The sequence below is a fragment of the Cyprinodon tularosa genome, unplaced genomic scaffold (genome assembly GCF_016077235.1).
Source record: "Cyprinodon tularosa strain WSP-4 unplaced genomic scaffold, ASM1607723v1 ctg785, whole genome shotgun sequence".
Lineage (NCBI taxonomy): Eukaryota > Metazoa > Chordata > Actinopteri > Cyprinodontiformes > Cyprinodontidae > Cyprinodon > Cyprinodon tularosa.
Window position 1 is genome coordinate 280,910 of NW_024039546.1, and position 17,560 is coordinate 298,469.

At 40.4% G+C, this 17,560-nt stretch overlaps 1 protein-coding gene across 2 annotated transcripts in view; it reads left to right on the plus strand.

Moving 5' to 3' along the window:
• Positions 1–8,847, plus strand: part of sv2ca (synaptic vesicle glycoprotein 2Ca) — a 45,756-nt gene extending 36,909 nt beyond the window's left edge. For both annotated transcript variants that reach the window (XM_038270973.1, XM_038270975.1), the window contains exons 12-13: positions 8,018–8,177; positions 8,278–8,847. In XM_038270973.1, the coding sequence (XP_038126901.1) occupies positions 8,018–8,177; positions 8,278–8,461 (344 nt within the window). In that variant the 3' untranslated portion in view covers positions 8,462–8,847. The remainder of the gene's footprint in view (positions 1–8,017; positions 8,178–8,277) is intronic.
• The last annotated feature ends 8,713 nt before the right edge of the window (positions 8,848–17,560 follow it).

Genomic DNA, 17,560 nt, shown 5'->3' on the forward strand with positions numbered 1-17,560 from the left:
GGCTCCTCAACGAACCCTCTTCTGGTAACATCTTTCTACATCTATATAGTCAGTTCCTTTTCATTAGCCTTTAACAAGCGTTACATTTGGCGAGCTAGCCAGGAGTCTGATGTGTGAATATTCATTGTGAATTACTGAGATTGTTTTTTGTTTTTTGACTAAACTTGCATCAGAAGTGTCTGAAATGGATTTCATTGAAAAAACGGGGGTTGAGGTTTCCCATTGTGTTTATGCTAGCGGTGTGACTAACACTCAAGCAGATGATGAGTTGATTGATTATTTGCGTACTTATGGGGATTTAAAAATGGCATTTACTGTTACAGATTCTGACAGTTCTTTTTACAAAAACCTGATTGTTGAATATGATACATATGCAGCTTTGAATAAATTGAAGCCTCTTCTGCCATATAAATTTCAATCACAGAGCAAGTCTGGTTTACTCTGTGAAATAAAACTACTTGCGGATGAACTTTATGCCACAGCCACAGGGGGGAGTACTGCCATCATTCCTGCCCCCACTGTACCTTCCACTGATTACCTCCATGAGCTCAAACACATTGCTTACCGATGTGGAAAACCCTTTGAAGAAGTTATTAAAGAGGTAATGGATCAAATAAGTGGACATCTGGCAGAAGTCGGAGGAAATGATGATGATGATGAAGATGAGGAGAGACAAGAGACTACAATTGATGTACTGGAGACGGGGCAGACCATGTCAGGTTCAACCCTTGTGTCTCAGATGCAATCAACTTCTCAGTCGGTGGGTCGTTCTTCCACTGGCCAATCAGCAGACCCTCCTCTAGTCAATACAGCTGCCAATCCAGGACAGCGGATTTCTCTTTCTGGACACGACTTGAATCCCCCAGAAGTACAGAGGGTTGTCGTGGAGCACATTGTGAGAAAGGACGACATGAGCCTCCAATCCTTGTCCCCACTGCGCCTACGAACATTTTCTGGAAGGATTCCTAAACCAAGTAATGAGGCAGATTACGACTCATGGCGTTCCCATATTGAACTCTTGCGAGCTGACCCTACCTTGTCGCCACTGCACGTTACAAGGCGCATTCTAGAAAGCCTGCTCCCTCCAGCTGCCGACCTTGTTAAAAGCTTGGGGCCCAACTCTTTACCAATCATGTTCACCCAAGTGCTCGACTCAGCCTTTGCCACTGTCCAGGATGGAGAAGAGCTCTTCGCTCAGTTCCTAAACACTCTTCAGGACCACGGAGAGCGACCGTCTTCCTTCCTGCAAAGACTGCAACTGACACTGAGCACAGTTGTGAAGCGGGGCGGAATCCCAGCAAGAGACACTGACAAGCATCTATTGAAACAGTTCTGCAGAGGATGCTGGGACAATGTTGTCATTACAAAATTACAGCTTGAGCAAAAAAAAGACAATCCACCTACCTTCTCCGAGCTTTTGTTCCTGCTCCGGACCGAAGAGGACAGGCAGTTGGCCAAAGAGTCCTTAATGAAGAAACACATTACATCCTCGAAACATCGTGCCAACCTGCAGTCTCAGAGTGCATCCTCCTGTGTCTGTGGCCGCACGGACACCAGCGCCATTGATGAACTGAAACAACAAATGGTAAAACTGCAAAATCAGATGTCTGCTTTGCTGGTGAAGAAAATTCCCGCCTCTGCACCAGATTACCGGCAGAGTAAGTCAAAGCCAAAAGTCAATGTCTCCACCAGGCCCAAGCCTTGGTTTTGCTTCAAGTGCGGCGAAGATGGACATATTGTTCCTGCCTGCACAAATTTAGCCAACTCCAGCCTTGTTGAACAAAAGCGCCGACAGCTGAAACAGAAGCAGCAAGCATGGGACGCTAAGAACTCCAAACAGTTAAACTAAATGCAGATTCTTCGGAAGGACAGGTGGAAGCTGCTACTGAATTGTGTCCCCAAAATCAACGTTTTACACCACGAAACTCCTTTCCCAAAGGATTAATTGGAACAAAAAGTATAGGACAGGTCAAGATAAAAGGCTCAAACTTTCATTGCTTGTTTGACACAGGATCCCAGGTTACCACTGTCACTCACTCCTTCTATAACACATATTTGTCCGACCACGAGATCAAGCCCCTAAATAACCTGCTGGAGGTGGAAGGTGCAAACGGACAAGCTGTGCCCTACTTAGGATTTGTGGAGTTGGACATTACCTTTCCTGCTGAGTTCCTGGGACAGTCAGTGAATGTGAACACTCTGGCATTGGTGGTACCTGACTTCAGATCATCACAGCCCTCAGTCCTCATTGGTACCAGCACACTGGATGTGGTGTATGAGAAACACTCTGAGATCAAAGACTCCGAATTCCAACCAGTACCATATGGGTATGGAGCTGTGCTGAAGATCCTAGAGCTAAGACACAAGCTTGCCACTGATGATCACCATGGCATTTTAAAGCTACAGACCAACAGTCCACAGACCTTCGCAGCTGGAAAAACCATTGTCATGGATGCTATATCCATCGCTCCAGTGTTACAAGGTGAGAAGTCTGTCGTTATCCAGCATCCAACATCTTTCTCCCTGCCCGGCGGCCTGATGGTCCAGTCATGCCTGGTGGATCTTCCTTCAGTCCAACCGTGCCATCTCCCAGTTGTCATCACAAATGAGTCTGACCACGATGTCATCATTCCAGCCCGTGCTGCTATCGCAGAGCTGTGTGCCTTCCAGTCAGTCCTCCACAAGCAACAGAGTGTGTGCCAGCAAGAGAGCCTAAAGTCATCAGAGTCAAAGCTGAACTACAATTTTGCTGATTCACCCATCTCCCCAGAGTGGAAGCAATGTATTATTTCCAAGCTCAATAGCATTCCTGAAGTCTTTGCTCACCATGACCTTGATTTTGGTTGCACTGACAAAGTAAAGCACCAGATCAAACTTGCAGACCCAACACCTTTTAAGCAAAGACCCAGGCCCATCCACCCACAAGACCTGGATGCTGTCAAACAACATTTGCAAGAGCTGTTGGAGTCTGGCGTAATACGTGAATCGGACTCGCCATTTGCTTCCCCCATCGTTGTGGTGCGCAAAAAGAATGGCAGCGTAAGACTCTGCATAGACTACAGAAAGTTAAACACTCAAACCATCAAAGATGCATATCCTCTGCCAAAGCTAGAAGACACCTTTACGGCCCTGTCCGGATCAAAATGGTTTTCCGTCCTAGATTTGAAGTCCGGCTACTATCAAATCGAGATGGAGGAATCTGATAAATGCAAAACCGCCTTCGTCTGTCCTCTAGGCTTCTGGGAGTTTAACCGCATGCCGCAAGGAGTTACAAATGCGCCCTCCACTTTTCAGCGGTTGATGGAGAAGTGCATGAGCGATTTGAACCTCAAAGAAGCACTCGTCTTCATCGATGATTTAATCGTGTTCGCTCCGACGCTGGAAGAGCACGAAGAGCGGCTGATGAGGGTTTTGCTGCGGTTAAAGGAGTTTGGCCTGAAGTTGTCTTTGGAGAAGTGTGTCTTTTTCCAGCCATCTGTGCGGTATCTCGGACATGTGGTGTCGAGGAATGGAGTTGAGACAGACCCAGAGAAAATTGCCACCCTAACATCTTGGCCAGTCCCACAGAACCTCAAGGAACTTGGCTCATTCCTCGGATTTGCCGGTTATTACCGACGCTTTGTGAAAGACTACTCATCCATCGTCAAACCACTGAATGAGCTGACCTCAGGCTATCCACCAAACCAGAAAAAACGAAAACCGTTGATAAAATCCCAGACCTACCTGAACCCAAAAGAGCCTTTCGGTGGCCGCTGGTCCCCTGCATGTCAGACTGCCTTTGAGACCATCATTCAAAAGCTCACTTCAGCGCCTGTTCTCGCCTTTGCCGATCCTAGCAAGCCGTACACCCTGCATACAGATGCCAGCTGCACAGGACTTGGTGCTGTTTTATACCAAGAACACGACGGCAAGAACAGAGTGGTTGCTTATGCCAGCAGGGGCCTGTCTCGGAGTGAAGCCAGATACTCTGCACACAAGCTGGAATTTCTAGCATTGAAGTGGGCGGTGACCGAAAAGTTTAATGACTATTTGTACGGCACACCTTTTACAGTGGTCACAGACAGTAACCCTTTGACCTACCTCCTTACCTCTGCAAAGCTGGATGCAACGAGCTACAGGTGGCTCTCTGCCCTTTCCACCTACTCATTCAAGATTATTTACAGAGCAGGAAAGCAAAATGCTGACGCAGATGGTCTCTCTCGTCGACCGCATGAGGTGTTGCCAGATGACCACCTGACACAAAAAGAGCGTGAGAGAATTTTAAGGTTCACCCAACATCACCTACAAGATTCCTCACCTGTCTCCATAGACCAGCACACAGTCCATGCCATTTGTGACCGACAGCTTGTGTATGGTTCCACTGCTGAAGACCAAGTTCTTGCTCTGGTCCAGACACTCACCACTGATCCAGGAAGTCTGCCAGACAGTTTTGTTGATGACATACAGTTTGCCTCACCCGTCATACCTGCATTCTCTCCTGATGAAATTGCAGCCAAACAGCACACCGATCCCGTCATACAGCATGTTGTTGCACAGTTGGAAAGAGGAGAAAGTCCACCTACTTCTCTGAGGGACGAACTTCCAGACTTACCTTTACTCCTGCGAGAACTAACAAAATTGGAGCTCCACAACAATGTTCTTGTACGGAGAAGGCAGATTTGGAGTGAAACCACATACCAGCTTGTGCTACCTGAAGAATGTCGCTCTGAAGCATTATACCAGCTGCATGATCAGATGGGACACTTGGGCATTGAGAGAACGCTTGACCTTGCAAGATCCCGGTTTTACTGGCCTCGTATGTCTGCAGATGTCCACAACAAAATAAAGAACTGTGAAAGATGTGTCCGACGGAAAACACTGCCAGACAAAGCAGCTCCGCTGGTTAACATCAAAACGTCAAGACCTTTGGAACTGGTATGCATGGATTTCTTGTCATTGGAACCTGATCGGAGCAATACCAAAGACATACTCGTGATAACTGACCACTTCACAAAGTATGCAGTCGCTGTTCCCACGCCAAACCAAAAAGCGAAGACCGTAGCAAAGTGCTTATGGGACAACTTCCTGGTACATTACGGCATCCCTGAGAAGCTCCATAGTGACCAAGGACCTGATTTTGAGAGCCGTATTATCAAAGAACTCTGTGCAATGGCCGTACCACCCCATACCATCCTCGGGGTAATCCAGTAGAACGGTTTAATCGCACCCTTCTGGACATGCTGGGAACTTTGAATGATCACGACAAGACACACTGGAGAGATTTTGTAAAACCACTGGTGCATGCGTACAACTGTACCCGGAGCGATGTCACAGGATTCTCCCCTTATGAGCTTATGTTTGGACGTCAGCCACGCCTCCCAATAGATCTCGCTTTCGGACTGCCATTGGGAGAGAAAACGCACTCCTCTCACTCTCAGTACATTGAAAAGCTGAAAGCCCACCTCGAAGAAAGCTACCAAATTGCCATTGAGAACTCTGAGAAGCTGATGCTGAAAAACAAAACCCGTTTTGACAAGAACATCACTCCTTCAGAGTTGTCGGTGGGAGATCGTGTGCTGGTGAGAAATGTGAGAATAAGGGGAAAACACAAAATTGCTGATCGGTGGGAGCCAGATGTGTACACAGTCATCAAAAGAGCCAGTCCACTTCCAGTCTACACCGTGAAGCCAGAAAACAAGGACCGTCCTGTACGTACACTCCATCGAGACCTGCTATTACCCTGTGGTTTCCTCTCAGCCCCTGCCAAACAAATCAAACAGAAAGTGACACATTCCCTACCGTCAGAAAGCACACCTCTCAATCCTCCTGATGATGGTGGTGAAGATATCCTGTCGGAAGAAGAACTGATTCCTGTTAAACCTCTCTCCATCTCAGAACCAGTCAGATTCACATCCATAATCGAATTGCCCACTTCTGCTCATCCGGCTGAGTCAGCTGTGGTCCCGCCTGGCCAGCAACCACAGTCTGCCCGGACTGAAGAACCTCTGATGGAAGTGGGGCCTCGTGTGATTGAGAGTGAACCGGAATCTGAATCGTCACAAGAAACCATTGACCACTTAGCTGAACCTGTAAATACTTACTTAGACTTAAGACCTGCTGCTAACCTGGAGCCTGAAGAAAGCACTTCCTCTGATCCGGAAACTCCAGACCCCGTCAGCATTGTCTCTGAATCTGACTCACCCTCTGAGCTTGAATTGTCCAGTCCCGAGTCCGAATCACCAGGCCATCGACCTATCCGAACACGTCGTCCTCCTGAGCGGTTCCAATACTCCAGGCTGGGCCATCCACTGCTCCAAAGTATCCAATCTTTGTTCCATGGACTAAGCACCGCCTTTAATTATGTTGTTGAAATTGATGAGGTCCAACCTTCCCTTACCAGTAAACAAGCCGTCTGCCGTCAGCCCGCTGCATGTACAGGGCCGTACATGAGTTCAGGGGGGGAACGTGTAGCCCTCAGCTCCTAAGTCCTTTTAATTTGACGGGCCATGCCCTGTGCGACATCACCCCAACTCTATTTACCTGCGGAGTCAGAGTGCCACTCCCTCCTCCATTCCCCACCTGTGGCTGTCGCATGCTCTGTTGGCGTCTCGTTTCAAAAAAAGTTACTGGATCTTCCTAAAGATCTAATATTATAAGCTGTCTTTTGGACTCGCTTCTCTCTCACAACTTGGGCCAAACCGCTCATGTTGTCTTTCATTAATACCACTACACAGACGGAGATCAACTTGTCATCCCTTCAACGGTCAGGTTTTTTTTTTATGCCAGAAAAAGGACATCACCCTCACTACAATCTGGTTCACAACAACTTTTTCTTTTTCTAATTCAACTGAAGATGGCGAGCTAAGACCTCTACCTGTGCGGTAGGATACAGACTCTTCTTTCCTATAAGGATAAAAACTATTCTCTTCTCAACCCTGGATTACCATAGCGTATGGACTAATAATCTAACCTAACTGAACCTTGGGGACAATTAATCAAAAACTGTTTTGTTATTAATGTTTGTGTGTTTGTTGTTTTTTTTTTGTGTGTGTCTTGGCCACTTTAATACAAAACTAGTTAAACCTTATTTTTGTCTCTGTGATTATTCACACCTCGGGCTCCTCAACGAACCCTCTTCTGGTAACATCTTTCTACATCTATATAGTCAGTTCCTTTTCATTAGCCTTTAACAAGCGTTACAAGACTCTAACTTAATATATGATGTCTTGAGATATTGCTGTTTTTTCTCTCCACATAATGTACTTTTGATGATGCTGCCACTAACTTTATGTACAGTTATCCCAAAGTAGCTATTTTCAAACTTTGTTGTCCAAATGTACCATAAGTTATTATTTTTCAAACATTTATTTCGCTCAATCAGACCACAGGACATGTTTATAAAGACTAAGGTCTGTTTGCAAACTAAAATCTGGCTTTTCATGATGTTTACAGCGTGATATCTTTTTAAACTTTAAAACCTTTAAAACTTTCAGTCCTAAACAGGAGCAACATTATTTTTCTACCCTGTTAATTTTAACTACTACTAGCTTAGGCCAGTTTTCGTGATATTGTTAGTTGTTGTTTTGTGTTTAATAATCACCTTTTTCTTTCTGAAATTAGGACATCCCCATATGGTTTCTATTTAGGTCCATAAGTATTTAGACAGGTGAATGTGACACCTGTACATTTCACATAGGGATGAACCAGATTTGTGGAGATTCAATTTTCTCCTCTTGATATTTTGGCAAACCTTTTTCTTGATTATAAATAGGTGCTTTAATTCAAGCTAAGCGTTGTAAATAATTTTTTTCCAGAGCATCTCAATTTAAACTTTTCCAAATTGTTCTTAATGTTATAATATAAAAGAAACAGTCTAATAATCATAAGAGATAAAAATAAGGAAAAGTTTAGTTTGATAAAATTGCTGCAAATACTGGAAATTATCTTGACCTTAGATGTAGAAATTAACTGTTAACTATTAAATTATTCACTGTTTTTAATAATTTGATCACTGGTTTTATCTCTGCACGTCTGTCAGGTGGCTCCATGATCCTGTCAGGCATCAGCTGTTTCTTCTTGTGGTTTGGCACCAGTGAGTCTATGATGATTTTCATGTTGTGCCTTTACAACGGTCTGAGCATTTCTGCCTGGAACTCCCTGGATGTAGTCACTACAGAGTCTTTCCCCACTGTCAGGAGGTGGGTAGTAAGATTTATTTATTGATGCACAGAAAAAGAAACCCAGACATTTTTAACTTATTGAACGGCTGTTTTATTTATTCTCTGTTTGTCTCTGCAGAGGAACAGGCTTTGGTTTCTGTAACGCCCTGTGTAAGCTCGCTGCTGTTCTGGGGAACCTGATCTTTGGATCACTTGTTGGCATCACCAAGGCTGTCCCTATCCTCATGGCATCTTCGGTGCTTGTTGGAGGAGGGCTGGTTGGACTGCGACTGCCTGATACTCGGGCAAATGTCCTTATGTAATGCTGTCTTGAAGCCAACTTTGATAAATCCTGTGAGTTCTAAAGAAGGCCAATGTAGTTTTCCATAGGGAGTGCAAGTGGCTTGGTTAGTCCTCAGTGTGTTAGTATTACTAATATTTGATGAATAATGCCTTGAAAATGTATTTACAATATTTTTTTTTCACATTAAGACAAATCATGACAACTTTTAATTAATCTATTACACCAACGATACAGCGATACACCAACACAAGTGGAATATGTTAGTGAATTGGAGGAAAAGGGATGCATGAAATTATATTTACTCCAAAAATCTAAAATCATGAAATAGCTTTACAGTTCTAGAGACTACAGTTGTTGCTAGTTATCATTTCCAAAACAGCTCCCACTCAGTCAGATTAGATGAGGAATCTACAGGTGCTGGTCATAAAATTAGAATATCATGAAAAAGTAGATTGATTTCAGTAATTCCATTTAAAAAGTGAAACTTGTATATTATATTCATACATTACATACAAACTCATATATTTCAGATGTTTATTTTGTTTAATTTTGATGATTACAAATGACAACAAATGAAAATCTCAAATTCATCATATCAGAAAATTAGAATATTACTGAAGACCAATAAAAACAAAGGATTTATAGAAATGTTGGCCAACTGAAAAGTATGAACATGAAAAGTATGAGCATGTACAGCACTCAGTATTTAGTTGGGCCTCCTTTGGCCTGTATTACTGCAGCAATGCGGCGTGGCATGGAGTCGATCAGTCTGTGGCACTGCTCAGGTGTTATGATAGCCCAGGTTGCTCTAATAGTGGCTTTTAGCTCTTCTGAATTGTTGGGTCTGGTGTATTGCATCTTCTTCTTCACAATACCCCATAGATTTTCTATGGGGTTAAGGTCAGGAGAGTTTGCTGGCCAATTAAGAACAGGTATACCATGGTCCTTCAACCAGGTACTGGTAGCTTTGGCACTGTGTGCAGGTGCCAAGTCCTGTTGGAAAATGAAATCTGCATCTCCAAAAAGTTGGTCAGCTGCAGGAAGCATGAAGTGCTCTAAAACTTCCTGGTATGTGGCTGCGTTGACCCTGGACCTCAGAAAACACAATGGACCAACACCAGCAGATGACATGGCACCCCAAACCATCACTGACTGTGGAAACTTTACACTGGACTTCAAGCAACGTGGATGAAGTGCCTCTCTTCTTTTCCTCCAGACTCTGGGACCTTGATTTCCAAAGGAAATGCAAAATTTACTTTCATCAGAGAACATGACTTTGGACCACTCACCAGCAGTCCAGTCCTGTTTCTCTTTAGCCCAGGCAAGACGCTTCTGACGCTGTCTGTGGTTCAAGAGTGGCTTGACACAAGGAATGCGACAGCCGAAACCCATGTCTTTCATACGTCTGTGTGTGGTGGTTCTTGAAGCACTCACTCCAGCTGCAGTCCACTCTTTGTGAATCTCCCCCACATTTTTGAATGGGTTTTGTTTCACAATCCTCTCCAGGGTGCGGTTATCTCTCTTGCTTGTACACTTTTTTCGACCACATCTTTTCCTTCCCTTCGCCTCTCTATTAATGTGCTTGGACACTGAGCTCTGTGAACAGCCAGCCTCTTTAGCGATGACCTTTTGTGTCTTGCCCTCCTTGTGCAAGGTGTCGATGGTCGTCTTTTGGACAACTGTCAAGTCAGCAGTCTTCCCCATGATTGTGTAGCCTATAGAACTAGACTGAAAGACCATTTAAAGGCTTTTGCAGGTGGTTTGAGTTAATTAGCTGATTAGAGTGTGGCACCAGGGGCCATCAATTTTGAACCTTTTCACAATATTCTAATTTTCTGATATGATGAATTTGAGATTTTCATTTGTTGTCATTTGTAATCATCAAAATTAAACAAAATAAACATCTGAAATATATGAGTTTGTATGTAATGTATGAATATAATATACAAGTTTCACTTTTTAAATGGAATTACTGAAATCAATCTACTTTTTCATGATATTCTAATTTTATGACCAGCACCTGTATAATAAATAAACGTTTTGTTGTAGTCTTTACTTTATGTTAATGTCACTGGAAGTCTTTGGCAGCTTCGAAACTTATCTAACCTGATTCTCTTCTTTTTTGTATTCCCTGCATGTCCACTCGCAAAGTGCTAAAAATACTTTTGTCTTTCCTTCACTAATAGCTTTCTGCTTCTTTAATCTTAGGATTTTGATTTGGAAGTTTGCTTTAAACTTGCTGATGAAGATTCTCAGTCATCCAGGTCATAGTCATTCCGTAAAAGTAAAAAACAAAACAAAAATCCACTGGACTTGGTTTCCAAGATTTGAAGACGTTTCGCTACCTCTCCAGGAAGCTTTCTCAATTCAAATATCTGGATCCGCAGTACGTTTCAGTCTTTATATAGTCAAGGCCTTGTATTGCTTGGAAACATGCAAATGGAAACCGAAGAGTGGGTCGTTTGATACCATTGTTAGCCTGTAAAATCTGAAACCTGTCTATGATTCTGAACTTTTACGGAATGCTTTAAACTTCTACCAAACTTTCCACCTGAAATATCTGCCATGTTCTTTGGTCTCCATGATGCTGTTTGTTCACTAATGTGCTCTAAAAAAAAGCTTATAGTCCACAACAGAACAGTTGCATTTATGCAGGGATTAAATTACATTTGGATGCACTTTCCTTACCAGTAGCTGTGTTTTAATGAAGGGGCAACAGATCAAACGCTGTCAGAACTAATGCTATTCTATACCTTTAAAAGTTCAACATGTTTTTGTTTTTTTTTAACTAGCAATTTATTATTTTATATTTTATTTCCATATATCACACAAAACCCGCCAAAATGTCTTGAAGCACCATTCATAAATATAGCGCTCCAAATTGGTTTGCCATGTGAAGGCAGACACAAAGTAAACACAGTCATAAAAACAGAGCTGATCTTTTCATATCTTAATAGTACTAAATAAAAGAAAAAACATTTTGAAAGAGAGTTGATGAGAAGATATAAATCCAAATTTAAATTCAGGTTTATTTTTGACTTTTGGAATGAACATTTCAGCAATAAAGGTGTTTTCAGTTCTGATTTAAAAGAGCCAACAGTTTCTGTGCATTTCTGGTTTTAATTGAGCTCATTCCTGATCCATGGAGAACAAAAACTATTAAGTTCTGTTCATAGAATGTTGTAATATGACAACATTTGAAACATCACTTGAACATCAAGAGGTTAGGACACTTTTGCAGTGTTCTATAAGAGCCATTCCATATTATCTTTTGGAGGGTTCACAAGAAGATAATTTTTTAAGGTTGGTATTTGCTGAGATTTTTATTTTTGACTGATTGCAACCTGCATCTCCAGTCAACACCTTGCAAAGAAACACCTTATGATCGAAGCTTGAGGCTTTTAATATTGATGGAGTCCTATTAAGACAGGCCAGATGGGGAGAAAAGTGAAAAACAAGCTGTAATGAGCACAGCCAAGCTGCTGTGTGACAACAGTGGGAGTTCATGATCAGAAAGAGTGGACTCATTGACAGGTGGCTTACTCACAGGACTTCCATACCGAGTTCAGTGTTATATAAACAAGCATCTCACATATTCACACTTTCTCATTAATTACACAACCTGCATAACTTAATATCAAATTATATTGTATTTGCTCAGACTTTTGAGAGTGGATAATTTATCTTGGGAACCAAGCCATTTGTAACACCGCAGCCTTGAACTGAAAAGGCAATAGCATAGGATATATTTTCTTGTCCCATTAAATGTATTTAATGTTAAATATGAGGATGACACTTTTATTTCCTGTTGGATGACTGTGAAAGTTGTAAAGATAAATAGCTGTTTTGCTCCAGATATTGAAGATATTTGCATTTCTTATTCAGTCGCCTGTGTAGCTGTAGAAAAATGATTTTGGTTTTGTGTTGAATCCTGTTGTCCTTGTGACCTTTCCTGCCATATCCTTTTTAAAAAACACTGACTGGCCTTTTTAAGATGTGCCTCTCCTTGACAGGAGCAGTCTTCCCTTAGTCCTGCACTGTCCAAAGGTCAGACGAGAGAGGAGGAAGAAAGAAACTGGGAGTAAATGGTCCACTAATTCTCAAGCGGTTTTCCATACTTATACTTACATATTTCTGGACCACAGTTTAAAATTAGTTTATAATTTAAATCTTGTTGTTTTTATATTAATAGTTACATTCATTTATTTATTTATTCATTCAATTTGGCTGTTGTCAATCTCAGACAGTCTTAAATTACTCTAATTACAATGAATTGCAAAATATATTATGCATGACTGTGAAATGGAAAGAACGTTCCTTACCTTCTTTTTCATTCTAAGAAATGTTAAAAAGTGTGGTATTCATATGTGTTTGAGCAATTCCTTGCAGCTGCAAATCATTCAGAGTATATCTGTTCCACCTTTACACATCTAGTCTTTCACAGGATCGCCCTCCTGTCAGCTCTATCCATCTTCCTATCTACTCTGACTGGCTTTCATAGTCCTGTTGAAGGAGAGCAGATTGTTTATTTAATCAGTTTTTTTGTTTTCTGCCACAGTTTTTCTCATATATTTCAAGAGGTTATGTCATAAATATGATCTGACCAGCAAAACCTTTTTTATATATTTTTTGTGTCCCCATCATGGCTATGAGAAAAAGGTATTTACACTCTCGCTTCAGTGGCCCTATTCTTATCTGTAGAAAAAATTTGGAATTCTGACTTCAATCTCTTAATCTGAGAAAAAGTCAGTATTCCAAGATTAAAGTCAGAATTTTTCAGAAAAAAGTCAGAATTTTGAATATTTAACCATGTTAAACACAAAGAAAAAAAAAAAAATCTGTTGTTTTTGTTTTGTTTTTCCAGTGGCCCCAATCCTCTTATGTATACAGTAAGTACATTAATTTAACTGTGTGTAATTAAAGTAAAAGCTTTAAAAATACACACGCATACCCCCCTTTTTTAGTATTTTATTTCCTAAAAGGTTTGGAAAACCATTTGCTATTTTTTCCCCCACTTTGTTTTACTTTATCACTTAAGATCTTGACAAAATTTGTTGAGGTTTGTGGTTGTATGGATGTAACAAAATGTAAAAAAACAAACAAAAAACTGAAAAGATTAATATTTTTGAAAGGCACTGTATGTTTGATGTGTATGTTTGCAATTTTAAAAGCGGAGCTGTTGGTTTATTTCATGTAGGTTGTTGTTGTAACAGTTTTTGATTGTGTCATTTAAAAAAAAGTAACAAACCTGTAAGAACGATGTTACATTATCTTGTCCTGTTTTTTATTTATTTATTTATTTTTCCAATCCTGAGACCTACAAAGATAGATTTTAAGAAGGGGGAAATAGTGGAAATAAATAAAACAACATTAAGGTCATGTTGCTGTTTTTGTATTTTCCTCTTGTTTTTATTTTTTTGCAGGATGTGTGTGTGTGGGTGTGGGTGTGTACATTTTGGTGGGTAGTAAATTTCCCCCTTCCCTCTCAATGTTGTTAATTTGAACTATTTTTTTTCCCCCCAGCATCCATTTGTCTGAGTGGCATCTGTGCTTAAGATGTCAGCATTCTTTCACTGAAAACATGCTCTTTTAGTGTGAAAGTGAAACTTTAACATTTTCTGTTTTGTAAGATGGATTAAACATACATAATGAAGTGCAGTGCTGCTGCTAAGCCAATATGACCCCTTGTTTTAAGTGTTATTGATCCGAGCATAAAGCAGATGATAAAAATCTAGATAAAATGCAATCATTACTGCCCAGCACTGCTGACTGCAATATGTAGCATAAAAATTACACAGAGTTTTGCTTTGCCTGGGTGTGGCAGAACAAAATGACTTATTAAGAAGAACAATATATAAGCTGTCAAAACTGAGGTAATTGCTATAAAAACTATATGTACTGTATCTGTGTGTATGTACATGAATGAGACTATTATAAGAAAGAAACTGTGTGTGTTTTTCTCCACATGGATGAATGAATTTAAATATTCTGTACATATGGAAGCTAATATATGTGAACTTCTGAGTTAAATGTTTGCAAGCTTCCTGTTTCATCCGTCTCCTGGTGATAGTCCCTTTGTTGTCCCGTATCTCTGTTGTACATCTGTCTGGGTGTGCAAACTTGCATGTTTATATGACCGCCTCCAAGGTTCATCGGTTTTTACTTTTGTGGCATTGCTGTAAAATTTCCCGGCAGAAAGGGATGGCAGCATTTAAAGTTTGAGGATAAATGTGAATGTATCTCTCTTGTAGGTTTTGTTGATTCACTTCATGCAGGCAGTCCAAAGTATTTGGAGAATATAGTTGTTCTTATTGCAAAAGTGTTCAGATGATAGAGCTGTGTGTTCAGAGGTTCAAACGTGTGAATAATATATATAAAAAAAATGTGAATAAGTACTTGCCAAAAGAATTTCTGTGTAAGACATGAGAAACTGGAAATACAGGGACCGCAGTCTGTGCTGCTTTTCAATATATGCAGTATAATAAAAGCTCTCTTCCAAATAACCCCGTGCTTTCATTTCACCACCTCAATTCTCTGAATTTTATGGGAATTATTAATCTCTTACTGTCTTACTGAACTTGGACACATACTGTAGAGTTTAGCCAATATTAAGGATTCAGTGTAAGTTATAAAAACCTCCTAAACAATTTAGAAAAATTAGGTAGTTCCTTCTATACGTGCATAGACAGTACAAAAATTACATTGAGTATGTGGGCTAAAATGACTCAAATGTATAAAAAAAATAGAGATGCGTTTACTCCAGAGCTTCCTCATATATACCTTGATTTTTATATAAACAAGGTCAAAGGTCCAACATAATTGTTTTTTTTTTTAATTCTACATTAGTTTTAAGAAATAATAAAAACTGCTTGATGTGAGAAGAAAAAATGCAAGTCCAATATTTTCTTTGGCGTGTTAATAATGTTGAATTTGCTGCCACCTACTGGACAACGATCGAGAACTAACAGATGCCTATTGCTACACTAGACAGAAATGTACACCTTCAGAAGCCTGGAAAGGGGCCACAGGAAAATTGCCAAGCAGCTTGGTGAAAAAAGGTCCACTATTGGAGCAATCATTAGAAAATGGAAGAAGCTAAACATGACGGTCAATCTCCCTCAGAGTGGGGCTCTATGCAAGGTCTCACCTCGTAGCATTGCAGCCTTCTGTTCCAACAAAAAGAAAATACAATGTTAAGAAAATACTTAACAATAACAAAGGCCATGGGTGGTAACAGGTTTTTGTTTTCGCACGCACTTCCAGCTTGAATTATTGTAAAAGCAAAGAAAAAAAAAATTGTAAAAATGTCTTGGAACTTAGTAAAAACGACATTTAATGTTTTAAGCTCCCCAAAAAAGTGGTAAAAAAAAATAAATATTCTTTTGAAAACCTCGCGTCCACACCAGACATTTACCACACTATCCTCCAACACCTGGTTTGCTCTTAATCATTCAAATTAATGGGAGGGTCTAACAATTAACAACTTACTCCAAACACTTCCAAATATAAAAAAGAAATAACACATTTTGGTTCTAAATTAACTTAAATATATTTAACATACCAAAACACAAAAACTAAATTGGTACAAATAAGAAATTACAAAAATTTAGCATAAATGGCCACAACAGGGGCCACAGGGAATTTGCCAAGCAGCTTGGTGAAAAAGGGTCCACTGTTGCAGCAATCATTAGAAAATGGAAGAAGCTAAACATGACTGTCAATCTCCCTCAGAATGGGGCTCCATGCAAGGTCTCACCTTGTGGGGTCCCAATGGTCCTAAGAAAGTTGAGAAATCAGCCCAGAACTACATGTGAGGAGCTGGTCAATAACCTGAGAAGAGCTGCAATCACAGTCTCCAAGTTTGCTGATGGTAATAAACTAAGACGTCATGGTTTGAAATCATGCATGGCACGGCTTAAACCAGCACATGTTAAGGCCCGTCTTAAGTTTACCAATGACCATTTGGAGGATCCAGAGGAGTCATAGGAGAAAGTCATGTGGTCAGATAAGACCAAAATAGGAAGTTTTGGTCATAAATCCACTATCCCTGTTTGGATGAAGGAGAATGATGAGTACCATACCAAGAACATCATCCCTAATGTGAAGCATGGGGGTGGTAGCGTCATGCTTTGGAGTTTTTTTTCCTGCACTTTGGAAAGGGTGACTGCACTGTATTAAGGATAGGATGACAAGGGCCATGTTTTGAGCATTGAAAATGGGTTGAGGCTGGGTCTTCCAAAATGACACACAGCCAGGAAAACCAAGGAGTGGCTCTGGAAGAAGCATATCAAAGTTCTGGTGTGGCCTAGCCAGTCTCCCGACCTAAACTTAATAGAAAATCTTTGGAGGGAGGGAGCTCAAACTCAATTTTTCTCAGTGACAGTCCAGAAACCTGACTGATCTAGAGAAGATCTGTGTGGAGGAGTGGGCCAAAATCCCTCCTGCAGTGTGTGCAAACCTGGTGAAAAACTGCTGTAAACATTTGACCTCTGATAATGCAATAAAAGCCACTGTACCAAAAATAAACATTGGTTTTCTCAGGTGTTCAAATCTTCATTTGCAGCTGTATCATACAAATAATTTTATAATTTAAGCACTTTCAGGTTTGATAAATTGCTGAGTCTGCTGTATTATTAGGTTTGTTAACAGTACAGAATGGATGTAAAGTAATTTAAGTTATTATTACATTCTGTAACTAGATTTTGTAAGATTTATAATGCAAAACATTTTTTTGAATAAGTTTTTCATTCTGCAATTACTTTCTTATGTTGATATTATTCTTTGAAACACTAGAATTTCATATCAATTAATATTTTGTACAACCTGACATCATTTTGTAAAGTATTAAATTAGTTGTTATCATCATGGTTAGTGAGCAGATCAAATACTCAGTGCTTTAGTAGCCTTTTACCAAATACTGTTTTACTCCCTTGAGTCATTTGTTTAAAGGCTATGTTTTACATTTACTTGAGTAACAATATGACTCAATATGAGTAAAAGTATGAGTAGTGCCTCTCTTACTTAATTTCAGTTTTTATGTACTCTAAATATGACTCAGAATAAGATTATTGTAACATTTAATGCATGCAGTTTCCGGCACATCTTTATATTTGCTTTA